Source organism: Entelurus aequoreus, linkage group LG10 (genome assembly GCF_033978785.1).
Source record: "Entelurus aequoreus isolate RoL-2023_Sb linkage group LG10, RoL_Eaeq_v1.1, whole genome shotgun sequence".
NCBI lineage: Eukaryota > Metazoa > Chordata > Actinopteri > Syngnathiformes > Syngnathidae > Entelurus > Entelurus aequoreus.
The window spans coordinates 11,185,020-11,200,699 of NC_084740.1; the positions used below are offsets into that span (position 1 = coordinate 11,185,020).

The 15,680-nt window shown below is 39.1% G+C and overlaps 2 protein-coding genes across 3 annotated transcripts in view; both read right to left on the minus strand.

The window, feature by feature from the left end:
• Positions 1-5,186, minus strand: part of LOC133659294 (late histone H2A.2.2-like) — a 35,377-nt gene extending 30,191 nt beyond the window's left edge. The window contains exon 1 of the mRNA XM_062062034.1: positions 5,170-5,186. The gene's annotated coding sequence lies outside the window, so the exon portion shown is untranslated. The remainder of the gene's footprint in view (positions 1-5,169) is intronic.
• Positions 5,187-5,346: 160 nt separating this feature from the next.
• Positions 5,347-15,680, minus strand: part of bmp16 (bone morphogenetic protein 16) — a 38,433-nt gene continuing 28,099 nt past the window's right edge. For both annotated transcript variants that reach the window (XM_062060094.1, XM_062060095.1), the window contains exons 4-5: positions 14,628-14,980; positions 5,347-8,648 (exon numbers count right to left, since the gene is read on the minus strand). In XM_062060094.1, the coding sequence (XP_061916078.1) occupies positions 7,678-8,648; positions 14,628-14,980 (1,324 nt within the window). In that variant the 3' untranslated portion in view covers positions 5,347-7,677. The remainder of the gene's footprint in view (positions 8,649-14,627; positions 14,981-15,680) is intronic.

Sequence of the window (15,680 nt, forward strand, 5' to 3'; positions counted from 1 at the left end):
GTGCTTGACTGCTTGTTTCCTCACCAACTGCTTGAGTTTGTGACGTGACGTCACGTGCAAAACAAAGGCAGCACAATACAGTCCTGTTTGATTTCATGTGAATTGGTACCTGGTCGTCTGACAGAATTCGGTCGGTACCTATAAAAGTACCAAATTCGGCACCCATCATGGGATCATGAATAAGGACAAGAACAGAAAAGTATTCTCCCAAAAGAACACAAATGTTTGCTGTATTTTGGTGGATTTGTCCATTTGTATGCTAGCAGGCTACTTTCTGGTTCACGGAGACAAATGGACCGTACTATGTTTTATTTATGGGGCAGGGAACAGTATCTTCATGACTCAAAAAAATAAAATCATGTTTGATTGATTGATTGAAACTTTTATTAGTAGATTGCACAGTACAGTACACATTCCGTACAATTGACCACTAAATAGTAACACCCGAATAAGTTTTTCAACTTGTTTAAATCGGGGTCCACGTTAATCAATTCATGATAAACCAAAGTTAAAAAAAGTAAAAATTCCCATGCGTCATCTTTGTTTGCAAGTGGGTCTTGTTGTTAGCTAGCGGAGGCTACTTCCTGCTTCATGGTGCATGAATCAAGTCAACTGGGCAGTACCTTTTTCGAAGTCTTATCTGACTGGTTTTTTGATGAATCAAATGGCTAAAAAGAGAAAATAAATTCTTAACTTAAAGTGCAAAAAAACAAAGACAAATAAAGTAATTTGTCCGTCCGTATGTTAATAGGCTACTTCCTAGTGAATGGACTGCTGCATTTTGATCTCCGGGGAAGGTGTCTAATTGTTCAATTACGACTACAGATAATACATTTCTTTAACTCATTAGTTAGCAGGCTACTCACCATTTGCATTATGGGTATCTCACAATTGAAGTGTTGATGGCTAGAGGGCGCTAATATTCCTGTGTGTTTTAAGCATTATATCTTCCTCCCACCTCCAAAGACATGCACCTGGGGATAGGTTGATTGGCAACACTAAATTGGCCCTAGTGTGTGAATGTGAGTGTGAATGTTGTCTGTCTATCTGTGTTGGCTCTGTGATGAGGTAGCGACTTGTCCAGGGTGTACGCCGCCTTCCGCCCGAATGCAGCTGAGATAGGCTCCAGCGCCCCCCCCCGCGACCCCGAAAGGGACAAGCGGTAGAAAATGGATGGATGGATGGATCCCCCCATCATACAGCTTTTAGTACAGGGGTGTCAAACTGATTTTCACTGAGGGCCACATGGCTTGTAACAGTGAGTAATAAATGAATATAAATGTATAAGGATTCGCCTTGAGATATTATTATACAATACATGCATTTGATCATTAAATCATTTTTTTACGTTCTCTATAGACCAGTGTTTTCAACCTTTTTTGAGCCAAGGCACATTTTTTGCCTTGAAAAAATCCGGAGGCACACCACCAGCAGAAATCATTAAAAAATGAAACTCAGTTGTCAGTAAAAAGTCGTTGTCGCAATTGTTGGATATGACTTTAAACTGTAAGAAAGCATGCATCACTATAGCTCTTGTCTCAAAGTAGGTGTACTGTCACCACCTGTCACATCATGCCGTGACTTATTTTGAGTTCTTTGCTGTTTTCCTGTGTGAAGTGTTTTAGTTCTTGTCTTGCGCTCCTATTTTGGTGTTTTTTTCTCTTTTTTTGGTATTTTCCTGTAGCAGTTTCATGTCTTCCTTTGAGCGATATTTCCCGCATCTACTTTGTGTTACTAATCAAGAATATTTCAGTTGTTTTTATCCTTCTTTGTGGGGACATTGTTGATTGTCATGACACGTTCGGCTGTACGTTGTGGACGCCGTCTTTGCTCCACAGTAAGTCTTTGCTGTCGTCCAGCATTCTGTTATTGTTTACTTTGTAGCAGTTTTAGTTTTGTTCTGCATAGCCTTCCCTAAGCTTCAATGCCTTTTCTTAGGGGCGCTCACCTTTTGTTTATTTTTGGTTTAAGCATTAGACACCTTTTTACCAGCAACGCTGCCTCCAGCTGTTTCCGACATCTACAAAGCAATTAGCTACCAGCTGCCACCTACTGATATGGAAGAGTATTACACGGTTACTCTGCCGAGCTCTAGACAGCACCGACACTCAACAACAACACATCATTTGCAGACTATAATTACTGGTTTGCAAAAAATATTTTTAACCCAAATAGGTGAAATTAGATCATCTCCCACGGCACACCAGACTGTATCTCACGGCACACCTGTGTGCCTCGGCTAAATGGTTGAAAAACACTGCTGTAGACAGTCATTTTATCGTAGAATGTACGGTGTTTTCTTACAGCAAATTTCTATAAATGTAAAAATGGTAAAATTCTAGCGACTGAGAGGCCATTTTTTATATATATATATATACGGTTGTTATTGTTCTATTGTGAATTACTGTACAAGGAAAAACAGTACAACTTTTTTTTACGGCAAAATTCTGGCGGCAGAGCAGACAGTTTTGATTTTTTTTTTTTTACCTATTGTCATTTTTACAGTGTACAATTAAATGGATAACTCACTTTAAAAGTATAAGTCAATCAGATATTTATTTTATTTAAAAAAAGTGTAATGTATGATAATATATTTTTTATAGCATAATTAGGAAACACGAATAATAACTAATACATTTTATTATTACAGATTAGTGTTGTCCCGATACCAATATTTTGGTACCGGTACCAAAATTATTTAGATACTTTTCGGTACTTTTCTAAATAAAGGGGACCACAAAAAAATTGCATTATTGGGTTTATTTTAACAAAAAATCTTACGGTACATTAAACATATGTTTTTTATTGCAAGTTTGTACTTTTCAGAGGCTGTATATTACCGCATATGATTCATTAGTATCGCGGTACTATACTCATACCGGTATACCGTACAACCCAATTCCAGATTACAACTACTTTCAAACCTAAGTTCATACCAATTTAACTAACATTACATTATGAACATTAACAACATTGTTATTACAGATTCATTGATAAGTATTTTCCCTTTCTAAATTCATACACATTTAATTAAATTATTCAATAACATGTAATATTTCTTACATTATTAGGGAATATTAAAGTTTAATATATATGCAATTGCATGCAGTACAAGTATGTTTTCAGTCAAAACAGAAAGAAGGAAAACATTTAGTAAAAAAAAAGATAATTCACTTGACTTTCGTGGGCCACAATTGATGTTGCGGGCCAGATCTGGCCCCCGGGCCTTGAGTTTGACACATGTTTTAGTATGTATAGGCCTAAATAAACTGCCCATACGTAGCGTTGAGTGTTTTTAGCTATTGATAGCGATTTGGCAAAGTTTGGCCTGTGGTAACAGCAATATGACTGCAAATTGTCATACCTATTTCATCAATAGGGACTAGCGATGTAATGGTCACTGGTACTAATAACAAAACGCGCTAGAACTCTCAACGGTCAGTATTATTGTTTCAAATCATGAGTGATAACCGCATTTTGATAAAGACACTGACTGGTGATACTGCTCATTTTATGGAGAAGCAAACTAGCCGCTAATTTCTAGTTACCGAACAGTGTAGTGCCCCGATTAGTGGCACTACGAGCGTTTCTTTTATTCATTGCAACATTTTTGTCTTTTTTTAGGATCCATATGCAGGGTTTTACAGGGTCACTACGTTTTTAAGGTTGCAGAATGAAAAAGGTTTGACTATAGCTAATCTTGTGTATACAGTAGGGTTGTACGGTATACCGGTATTAGTATAATACCGTGATACTAATTAATCATATTCGGTACTATACCGCCTCTAAAAAGTACCGGTCCCCTGCCCCTCTGCGGGGGTCGAGCAGAGGAGCATGTTCGGCAGTGTACAATCACGGAGTACTTACAAGCAGACACAGTGTGTAGACAGAAAAGGGAGAACGGACGCAGTTTGGCTTAAAAACTAACGATAAAGGTGAAGTTATAACACTGAAACGCCCTCAGGAAGAGGTGCTTTAAGACATAGCTAGCTAGCTAGCGGCTAATGTCCAGCCCCAGTCGGCAGTGTTTTATCTACTTCTAAATCACTAATCCTCGCCTCCATGGCGACAAAAAAAGTACGTTTCTTACAAGTATCATCCCTGCAGGACGAGGAATAGCTAAACATACTTCACTACACACCGTAGCTCACCAACATCCACTGTAATGATACCAAGTACGAGAGTGTATCTGGTCAATACTACTATGATTACGTCGATATATTTTGGCATCACAACATCTTCTGTTGTTTAAAAAAATTTAAATTATGTTTATAAACTCAGGAAATATGTCCCTGAACACGTGAGGACTTTGAATATGACCAATGTTTGATCCTGTAATGACTTGGTATCGGATTGATACCCAAATGTGTGGTATCATCCAAAACTAATGTAAAGTATCAAACAACAAAAGAATAAGTGAATATTACATTTTAACAGAAGTGTAGATAGAACAAGTTAAAAGAGAAAGTAAGCAGATATTAACAGTAAATGAACAAGTAAATTAATAATTAATTTTCTACCACTTGTCCTTAATAATATTGACAAAATAATAGAATGATAAATGCCACAATATGTTACTGCATATGTCAGCAGACTACATTAGGAGCATTTGTTTGTTTACTTACTAATAAAAGACAAGCTGTCTTGTATGTTCACTATTTAATTTAAGGACAAACTTGCAATAAGAAACATATGTTTAATGTACCGTAAGATGTGTTGTTAAAATAAAGCCAATAATTAATTTTTTTGTGGTCCACTTTATTTAGAAAAATATTGAAATCATTGTGGTACCGGTATCGGGACAACACTTAATTGGTATGCACTGTTTAACGCCAATCACCAGAGAGCATACAACATTGATTTGAAGCTGCTGACTTGAAAAGATGAGCTAGATGGATGAAATGAGCGCTAGAATAAGGGATGGGTTGTTGGTGAAAGAGGAGGAAGTGAGCGAAGGCTTAGGAAATGGGGAAGGGTGGATAATGGAAGAGAAAAAGTCAGAGGTTATCAGGCGGCCAGCAAGTGAGCCATGATGTGTCATAGATGATATGTACTGCCAATGATACACTACGTTATGTATAAAATATCTTAAAAAACATATTTGACACTTTTTATGTCCCCAACATCAAAACTTGTTTGTTTCTTTTTTTAAATAGAGCACGGACCTACCTGGCTTTCTGTACGCGGACAGGCTACTTCCTGGTTGAGGTAGAACATAACTGTACCATGTTGTAGTTTGGGGCGGGGCTATAGGGCGGGGCTATGGGGCGGGGTTATGGGGCGGGGCTACGGTACAGTGACAAATAAAAGCCTATGAAAAAAAAAGTCCCACCACAGCTGTTCAGTTTGTTTTCTTTATTGGAGGCATATTTTGGAACATCTTACAAGCCGTTGCTTTTTATGAAGACAGAAATATGCGACACTGAAAAACGATTAGCTCAGCAGAAAACACGTCCGAGGCCCTCGTTTGAAAGGCACAATATTTCTCATATCAATCTTCCTTTTTTTTTTTTTTTTTTTTGCTGCTGTTGTTGTTGGCACATGCAGACACACAGCGAACAAGACACCTGTGGTTACACACCGGAGTAGCGACAATACACACACTTGTTAGTTTGTTGTCGAGCTCTAAAGGCGACACGTACTCACACTGTTGTATGTTGGACACTGGACACACTTCACATGTAAAAGCCAAAACGTATGTATTAACGTGGGTCTTTCTGTGTGTGCATGTTTTTGTTTTTGTGTGGTTTTTTTTTTTAAATATCATCAAGATTAAATACACTACATTTTTAAATACACAACCTTTAAGTTAGAATTGCAGTGGATTAAATTGAATCACAACACGTCTGTAAAGAAATGTATGAAAAGTCTTCTGTTTAAATAATAATGTAGTGTGGAAGAGTAGCTGTACATTCAAACAATAGTGTCAGCATTGTAGATATGTTTTTTTTTTTAAATAGCTTGTGACTTAATGGTGCGTTCAGGGACAGTCCTTGTAGTCAGCACCCTTCCTTCCTCTTGGTAGTTTCTGCAAATATTGCAGCAACCACGTCGTCGCGTAAAGTTACGATGCCGTGCTCTTATTGCTAATGGCGTTACTCATCGCTGCAAAACAAAAGTCACGGTGGTGTGTCGCCCTGTTTCCACTGCATGGTACCAACTCGGCTCTCCTCACTTTGGCAAAAGTAGGCACTATCACTACTACTCCTAGTACCCGACTGGTCATGAAGACTATTAACACACAATGTCACTGTGTCTTATGTCGGCAGTATAATACTCCACAGTCTCCGCTTTGCTGCAAAGTTCCCTCAGCCTCCTCTCGGAAATTTTTTATTTGACTGTGAATGAAGAAAATAAACACTGTGTTTAGCTTAGGATGTTGCAGTGAATATGCTGTATCTCCAAGGTAGCAACTCTGCTGCAACAGCCTATTTTCTTGTTGCCCTCAGTCTCCGCTTGGATATACATATTTTTTTTAATCAATGATCAATCAATTGAAGTATCATACTCCACAGTCTAAACTCTGCTCCAAAAGCCTGTTTTTTGGTTGTTGCCCTCAGTCTCCTCTTGGATATTTTACTTTGTTTAATTGCTGCGCTAAACACCATTGGATCCACTATGCTATAACAGCCTGTTTTCTTGCTGCCTTCTATCTTCTCTTGGATATTTATTTCCTATTAACTATCAACTGCAGTGTTGTACTCCACAGTCTCCACTCTGCTGCAACAGCCCGTTCTTGCTGCTCTGAGTCTCCTCTTGGATATTTATATATATTTTTTAATCAATGATCTATCAACTGAAGTAATATACTCCACAGTCTAAACTCTGCTCCAAAACCCCGTTTTTTTTGTTGTTGCCCTCAGTCTCCTCTTGGATATTTTACTTTGTTTAATTGCTGCGCTAAACTCCATTGGCTCCACTCTGCTACAACAGCCTGTTTTCTTGCTGCCTTCAATCTTCTCTTGGATATTTATTTTCTATTAACTATCAACTGCAGTTTTATACCACAGTCTCCACTCTGCTGCAACAGCCCGTTCTTGCTGCTCTGAGTCTCCCCTTGGATATATTTTCTTTTTCGATCAACAATTTTACAACTGCAGAATTGTACTCCAGAGTCTCCACAGAGCTGCAAAGACCTGTTCTCTTGCTGCAGTTTTTCAGTTACATTTTTTTTCTCTAAAATAAACACAATGTAATTGTGTTTTATAATCTGGATGCTGCAGGATTACACTCTAAAGTCTCCACTTTGCTGCAGGAGTCCGTTTTCTTGGGGCCCTCAGTCTCCTTTCGCATATTATTTTCTTTTGTCAAAATGTTACTTCTACAATGTATCGGTGTTTTAATCTCTGGCTGCTACAGTAAAGCTTCTGTTTTCTTGCTGCCCTCAGCCTCCTCTTGGATAAAAATGTGTCTAACTTCAACACATAGAGGAAACCTTTGTTCTCCTGCATTTTTTGTTAACGTGTCTCCTTCTGACTGATGCGTTCAATGCGGCGGGACCCTGAGCCGAGACAGTAACATGCAATGGAAAAGCGGCGTAATGTTTTACGATGATTTCGCACTGTTTGACAAAAACCTCATGCTCTCATTTCCCCCGTCGCTGGTGAGGCAAAATTAAACGATGAGCTGCTTGATTCTCATGCCGCTCGAACTTCCACCGTCCCGCCATCCCACACGCTACCGGCAGCCGCATCCCTCCACCACCATGTCCTGGTAGTTCTTCAGCACCACTCGGTCCTGCGGGTCCAGGTAGAGCAGGGCGATGGGGCTGAGGGAGGTGGGCACGCAGCAAGCCCGCGGCACGGCCCCGTTCACCGAGTTGACCAGCGTCTGCACCATTGCGTGGCTGGAGGAATTCATGTGGTCGGCCAGGGGGAAGCGGCACTCCCCGAGGCAGAAGAAGGCATCGTAGCCGCTCGGCGCAATGATCCACTTGTGCCAGCCCACGTCGTTAAAATCGACATAGAGCGGATGGCGGCGGCATCTGTTACGGGAAAGGCGTTTAAGCTTCGCGGCCCTCCCACCGTTTCGTTTTACCCTTCCGCTTTCACTTCCTGTATCACCCCCCCAACTTGTGTTTTTAACCCACTTTTGGTCTCTATTCCAGCTTTTGCTCTTCTCTCTTGTCCCTTTCCTGCCTCTCATCCTCTGGACCCCACTGAGGTTCCTCCTATGTTTGACCAAAGGCTCTCCACGCCCGTCATGACTATAAGTTACAAGGAGGGGTCGTTCCTGGGCCCAGCTGTGCTCATCTTGCCCCACAGACCTGCACACCCTCAGGTGACCCCCCTGGCGTCCCTCCCCTTCCACCTGTGCCGAGGAGCTGCTGTTCTCGGGTATGACCTCCAGGAGGAAGCCCAGATGGCCAGCGCCATTGAGGGCCAAATCAAAGAGCTCCGCGTTCAGGCTAAACGCTTCCCAGAGGTTGCTAGATTTCTGCTTTTGAGGGCAGGCGGCCAGTATTCTTGTCTCTAGCAGGGTGGGTCGGGGGTCCTTGTGGTGCTCTGAGAGGTACAGGTTCAGTCTGAGGTTGTTTCCGGCCATGCGGAGGAGGCGCAGCTCAGCGGAGAGCACCTTCTCATCCTGCGGGATGGAGGAGATATTGAAGGAGATGTGCAGCCGTCTGTGGTCCTCTGCTGTGAGGGGCTCTAGAAGGACAGAAACAACAATCATTATTATTAGTTTAGTTTATTAGTTTTTGTTATTTTTCTTCGGTCAGTGGTCAAAAAACAAACAAACAGTTTTACATAAACTGTATTTTCATAAATTGAAAATTTTGCAGACCGAAAGGGTTTAGGCTGAAGTTGAACACTTATTGCGCCTAACCCTATAAACAATGTCAAATACAAGATGAGCTTCCTAAATGTATGACATTTCCTTTGCACAACATATTATAAATACACCTTGTACACAACATAAATACTGCTCAATTATATACACAGTAAAGACATGTGAAATATCCTTGTACACGTCTTAGTTAAACCTTTGTACCAATTATATACTATATACCAGGGGTCACCAACGCGGTGCCCGCGGGCACCAGGTCGCCCGTAAGGACCAGATGAGTCGCCCGCGGGCCTGTTCTAAAAAAAAAAAAAAAAAAAAAAAAATTAAAAAAAAAAAAAAAAAAAAAATTTTTTTTTTTTTTTTTTTTTTGTAATTAAATCTACATAGAAAACACAAGATACACTTTCAATCAGTGCATCAACCCAAACAACCTCCCCCATGCACACTCATCCACACAAAAGGGGTTATTTCTTTCTGCTACCAATATTCTGGTTCCCACAACATAGACAACACATCTGCAAGGGACACAGTCCCTGAAGCACACATGATTGTATAGGCTGCTGGTCCACTAAAATTTTCATTAATTACTATTTTTTTATGTAATTATTTTTATATTGTTTTACTTTCTTTTTTATCCAAGAAAATGTTTTTTATTTATGTATCTTATTTTATTTTATTTTTTTTAAAAAGGGCCTTATCTTCAACAGACCAGGTTGTCAATGAAATTAGATTTTTTTAAAGGGTTTTTTAAACCAGGCCCAGTCCAGATAATGTCCAAGTCGGACTCAGCAACACACACCTTCATTCATGTACACAGAAAAAAATTAGGGAACACAACAGGTTGCATATAATTTATAAACAAAACACTTTGCATTCCATTCGAAAGGACGTTCCCTTTAGATTTCCGATCCTTAACATTTTACATTCATCATAATTAAGCTTAAGGTCAGATTGCTGTGAAAATATGTCCAAAAGATTAAGAAGGTTCCGCAAACAATGAGGAAAAATCTTATCTTTGTGAATCAGCCTTTTCTGACATGAACTTCATCAAGAACAAACACAGAACACGCCTCACTGATGCACATCTGCAAGACTCACTCAGAGTTGCAGTGTCAAGTTACACACCAGAGTACAACACACTAGTTAACAGCATGCAATGCCAGGCTTCCCACTAACTGACAAAGAAACAGATAACAGATTTGGTGTCCAGTTCAAAGTGTGACATGATTTAAACATTTGAGAGTTGACTTTTGTATTTTACATGAGTTATTATTTGTACAAACATGGTGCAAAGTAATTCATGATTTGTTCAAAAATGTTAGTGGCTAGCTAGTTAAAATGGGATATTGTGATTTCACAAGACTGTCTTAGAAGTGATCATTTGAAAATGTTCAATTTGAAAAATGTGCACTTAGAGAAAATATAAAAATAAAGTGTTGCATATTGATATTTATCTGTTTCTATATATATTTATTGTGAGAAATCATTAAGATGATCAGTGTTTCCACAAAGATAAATATCATTAATTATTAATAATAACATAGAGTTAAAGGTAAATTGAGCAAATTGGCTATTTCTGGCAATTTATTTAAGTGTGTATCAAACTGGTAGCCCTTCACATTAATCACTACCCAAGAAGTAGCCCTTGGTTTCAAAAAGGTTGGTGACCCCTGCTATATACAAACAATTATACTTCCATTATTATTTACATCCCACATTTAGTTTGTAATTAACATCGATCATAGTATTAACTACTGTGTTGATTCAAGAGTGATATATTTTTCCAAGACATTGGTCTTAAAGTGTTTTTTAAATGTGTGAATGGAACTGAAACATTTTAAGGAATCATCCAAACTGTTCCACAGATGAACCCCCCTGACAGAAACACATCTACTTTTTATAGTATTTATTTGAAAGTACCATTTGCTTTTATTCTACTTTTTCCTATTAATGTCATCAATGATACCCATTTTTAACTATCTTAATAAGATACATATTTAACATACAATCATTGCTTCACTAACATTTTTTTGGACACATTTTTAAGTGAAACTATTGATATACTTTTTAAATTACCGTTTTTCCGGACCATAGGGCGCACCCGATGAATGGTCTATTTTTGATCTTTTTTCATATATAAGGCGTTTGTATTGTTTACATTTCTACTGATACTACTACCAAATAGCAAATTGGTTCTCCTGAAACTGTCAGATTGTGTTGGTGACGAACCCCAAGATGCAGAGAAGGCGGCAGGCATTGTGCGAGAAAACATGATTTAATTTAACACTATAGCAAAAAAACAAACAAAAGGGTACAAACAAAAGGCGCGCACAAGGCGGAGAACAAACTTGGCTATGAACTAAAATAGCACAAAGGCTAACTGTCGACAAGAAACAAAAACACTTACTGTGACACGAAGGAACTATGACATGAGCAGAGTGAACAAAAGTAGACAGAGCTACAACGACAAGTATTATGACAGGTAGTACTAGTGACAATAATCCAGCCCTGACTGGAGAGGAAGGCAGGTTCAAATAGCAGCTGGCTGATTGACACCAGGTGTGGCCAGGTGCCAATCAGCCACAGCTGAGGGGACAAAGCACTCAGGGAGATAATCAGGAAATAACCAAAATAAGAGCGCTGACAGGAAACAAAGACAGGGAAAACCAAAACATAACTGAACTGTCAGTGACAAACCTGACAGAAACGGTGCAAGTGCTTAAAAAGTGCCCGACCCAGTACTAGAAAATAGGTAACATACACATTTTGCAGCGCTAGTTGAACTGAATAATGTAAATAAAATGTAAAGTAATGTATTCAACAATATAGAATACAAGCCACAACACATTGTCATAATTATCACAGCGGACACTACGGATGTGCAAAAAACATGGTATGTAAACTATGTTAATGAGACCCTTATATAAGAAGAAGCAAAAGCAGTAGTAGAGTAATACATATAAGATGAAAAAACACAAAAATAAGTATAATCAGCATAAGAAGCTGAAGCAGAATAATCATATGCATCAACATAATCATAGGAAAAAACAAAATAGCTATAAGAGGCAACAGAAAGACACAAAAGTATAAAAAGCAGAAACATACAAAAAAGCAGTAATTCATGAGAGGAAAATCATGAGAAAAATATACATTTTTATTTTGCACTTACCCATTTTTTTAATCAAGTACCATATTTTCCGGACCATAGGGCGCACCGGATTATAAGGCGCACTGCCGATTAATGGTCTATGTTAAATCTTTTTTCATATAAAAGGCGCACCGGATTATAGGGCGCATTAAAGGGTTCATATTATTGTATTTTTTTTCACAAATTGAAAACACTTCCTTGTGGTCTACCTAACATGTAATGGTGGTTCTTTGGTCAAAATGTTGCATGAATTATGTTTTACCGATCATTTTCAAGGCGCTTTCTGACAGTCGCTTCCGGATGCGCCGTTTTGTGGGCGGTCTTATTTACGTGGCTCACCTTCGACAGCGTCTTATCCCCGTCATCTTTGTGGTAGCGGTGTAGCGTGCAAGGACAGGAGTGGAAGAAGCGTCAAAAAGCGGAGCTAACTGTTTTAATGACATTCAGACTTTACTTCAATCAATAACGGAGCAGCATCTCCTCATCCGGAAACAACAACGCCGGAAACGTGTCCCATGAAAAACCGTCCGACCAGAACTCTCTAATAACTAAAGTTCCTTGGGTGAATTATGTAATCTCACTACACCGGTATGTTTTAGCGCTTTCATGGCGAGTTTACTGACAGATATAAGTAAGAACTTTACACTACTTTATATTAGAAATAGCAACAGTGACATGAATGTCCTATAACAAGAAGATAGAGAAAAAGAAGAAGCTTATCGACTACGGCGTCACGGACTACAAAGGCGTACGTGCGCAAATTTTCAGGATTTGTGCAGATCCCAAATACAGATTAGCAGGTACCAGAAGGTAAGAAAAGTTGCTTTTGCATAATATTGCGAAACATAACACCAGATAAAATGTCTTACCTTATACACACACCATAAAAATACTTGTATGTTTAATGCGCCGACAATCCATCAAGCAGTGCGGCTTCATAGCTTACCAAAGTCGTACTAAAACAGCACCGTGTGTAATGTTCTATATTTTCAATGGAACATATAAAATGTCTGTATTGTTTACTTGAGTCATATTGCCATCATATTGCAGTCTACACGTATCTCGTGTGTTTGACTGCCATCTACTGGTAACACTTATCATTACACCATGTACCAAATAAAATAGCTTTAAGGTCGGTAAGCAAAACCAGCACTGTCGAGTTTTGAGGGGAAACAGATGTTTTAGTTGCGCCTTATAGTCCGGAAAATACGGTAATTAATTTGTAATTTCATGCATGTATTGTAATAAAACAAATTCATCAGAAAAATTTTTTTTATAGCAAAATAACAAATGTAACATTAGTAAAATATATATTTTTTAATCCAAGTACGACTGTTTACAAGCCCAGCACTAACACTGCATGCCACAGGGGACAATGAAAATGTCTGAGGAACACCTTCCCTGCTGGTGTTCCTGGGATTAAAGGCCTTACCTTTTCTGCTCCAAACATATTGCTGGGTATTGTGACCAAACAGCTCAATTTTTGTTTTATCTGACCACAGAACTTTCCTCCAGAAGGTCTTATCTTTGCCCATGTGATGTCAGATGAAACAAAAATTTAACTGTTTGGCCACAATACCCAGCAATATGTTTGGAGGAGAAAAGGACCAAACTTCATGAATGTTTTTTGTGACAAGTATGTGCTCCAATCACTCTATCACAAAAAAATAAGAGTTGTAAAAATGATTGGAAACTCAAGACAGCCATGACATTATGTCCTTCACGAGTGTATGTAAACTTTTGACCACGACTATGATAATTAAATGTTTTTATTACATCTGTACACATATGTATTATATAAAACATGATTTATTCTGCGTTTCCTCACGCTGTACGTACTATACAGTCATGTGAAAAATGAGACCACCAGGGGGTGTCCTCATTTTTATTAAAGACATGTGTGGCGCCCCCTATGGGTTGTGCTCAAAATGCTTTAAATAAGACATGTTAGCATACCTGTAATACCGATATTTTGTATAATAAATAAATAATCAACGACTTATGAACAATTAGTCGCTAAGTTCCGCTTGAGTTCCTACTAAGTGGCCTAGTGGTTAGAGTGTCCGCCCTGAGATCGGTAGGTTGTGAGTTCAAACCCAACCGAGTCACATCAAAGACTATAAAAATGGAACCCATTACCTCCCTGCTTGGCACTCAGAATTAAGGGTTGGAATTGGCGGTTAAAGCACCAAAAATGATTCCAGGGCGCGGCACCGCTGCTGCCCACTGCTCCCCTCACCTCCGAGGGGGTGAACAAGGGGATGAGTCAAATGCAGAGGACAAATTTCACCACACCTAGTGTGTGTGTGACAATCATTGGTACTTTAACTTAACTTAACTTGTGTTGCTGCAAAGATGCTTTGTTTGATGGCGGCCATGTTTTTTTCCAGTGCGTCCGTAAAAGTCGGTTTGACTTACGGGGTTAAAATTTGCCACTACGTGGTGTATTTGTCAATTTTGTCACATTTACACCATCTTTAGTTCAGAGGTTGAAGAGTAGAAGAGTTACACCATGGGGTGTCTTAATTTTTTACACCTGACCTCTTATCTAAGAGTGTTTGGATTCTGTGTCATAAATTCCAGCCATTGTAGATAAAAGCGAACACACAACGCTTGCATAAGAGAGTCTAAAGGTCTTTTGTTTACTATTACAGTTGAAATTGCATGGCGTCATGCTGTAGCAAAAACTTACCAGTGTGATGAAAGCTGCGTACGGTATTGGCCTGCTGCACGTGGTGACTGGGGAAGCTGAAAGAGGCGTCCTCCAGTAGGTGGTACTGCTTCTGTTGGAAGCGGTACAGATCCATGAGGTACCTCGGGACCGGCACTCCGGGCCGAGGATTAGGCTGAGACTGCAGGCCCAGGCGGCTCAGCAGGAGGCTCTGTATGGTCCGAGTCAGGCCGGGTTCCGGGTAGGAGGTTGGAGCGGGGTGTGATGGCGTGCCATTGTCGATAATGTCGCCAGTGTCACCGTGGCGACTTGACGTGGCTTGAGGTAGCAGCAGGACCATGAGGAGCAGAAGGTTAGCAGGGAGCATGGTGGACCTGGGTGGGGGGTGAGGGGGGGGTGTGGATTTCAAACAGAGTGTGAGTTCAATGAATATCAAAGGTTGAACCAGAATATGTGGAAACATAAACCCGCAAAGAGGACATGTTGGGAGTGTGAAGTTAAAACAGGTGATACTCAGTGGCCTTGTGGTTAGACCAGGGGTCACCAACCTTTTTGAAAGCAAGAGCTACTTCTTGGGTACTGATTCATGCGAAGGGCTACCAGTTTGATACACACTTAAATAAATTGCCAGAAATAGCCAATTTGCTCAATTTACCTTTTAACTCTATGATATTATTAATAATTAAAGATATTTACACTTAATTGAACAGTTTAAAAGAGGGGAAAACACGAAAAAAAAAGACAATTAAATTTTGAAACATAGTTTATCTTCAATTTCGACTCTTTAAAATTCAAAATTCAACCGAAAAAAAGAAGAGAAAAACTAGCTAATTCGAATCTTTTTGAAAAAATACAAAAAAAGAATTTATGGAACATCATTAGTAATTTTTTTTGATTAAGATTAATTTTAGAATTTTGATGACATGTTTTAAATAGGTTAAAAGCCAATCTACACTTTGTTAGAATATATAACAAATTGGACCAAGCTATATTTCTAACAAAGACAAATCATTATTTCTTCTAGATTTTCCAGAACAAACATTTTAAAAGAAATTCAAAAGACTTTTAAATAAG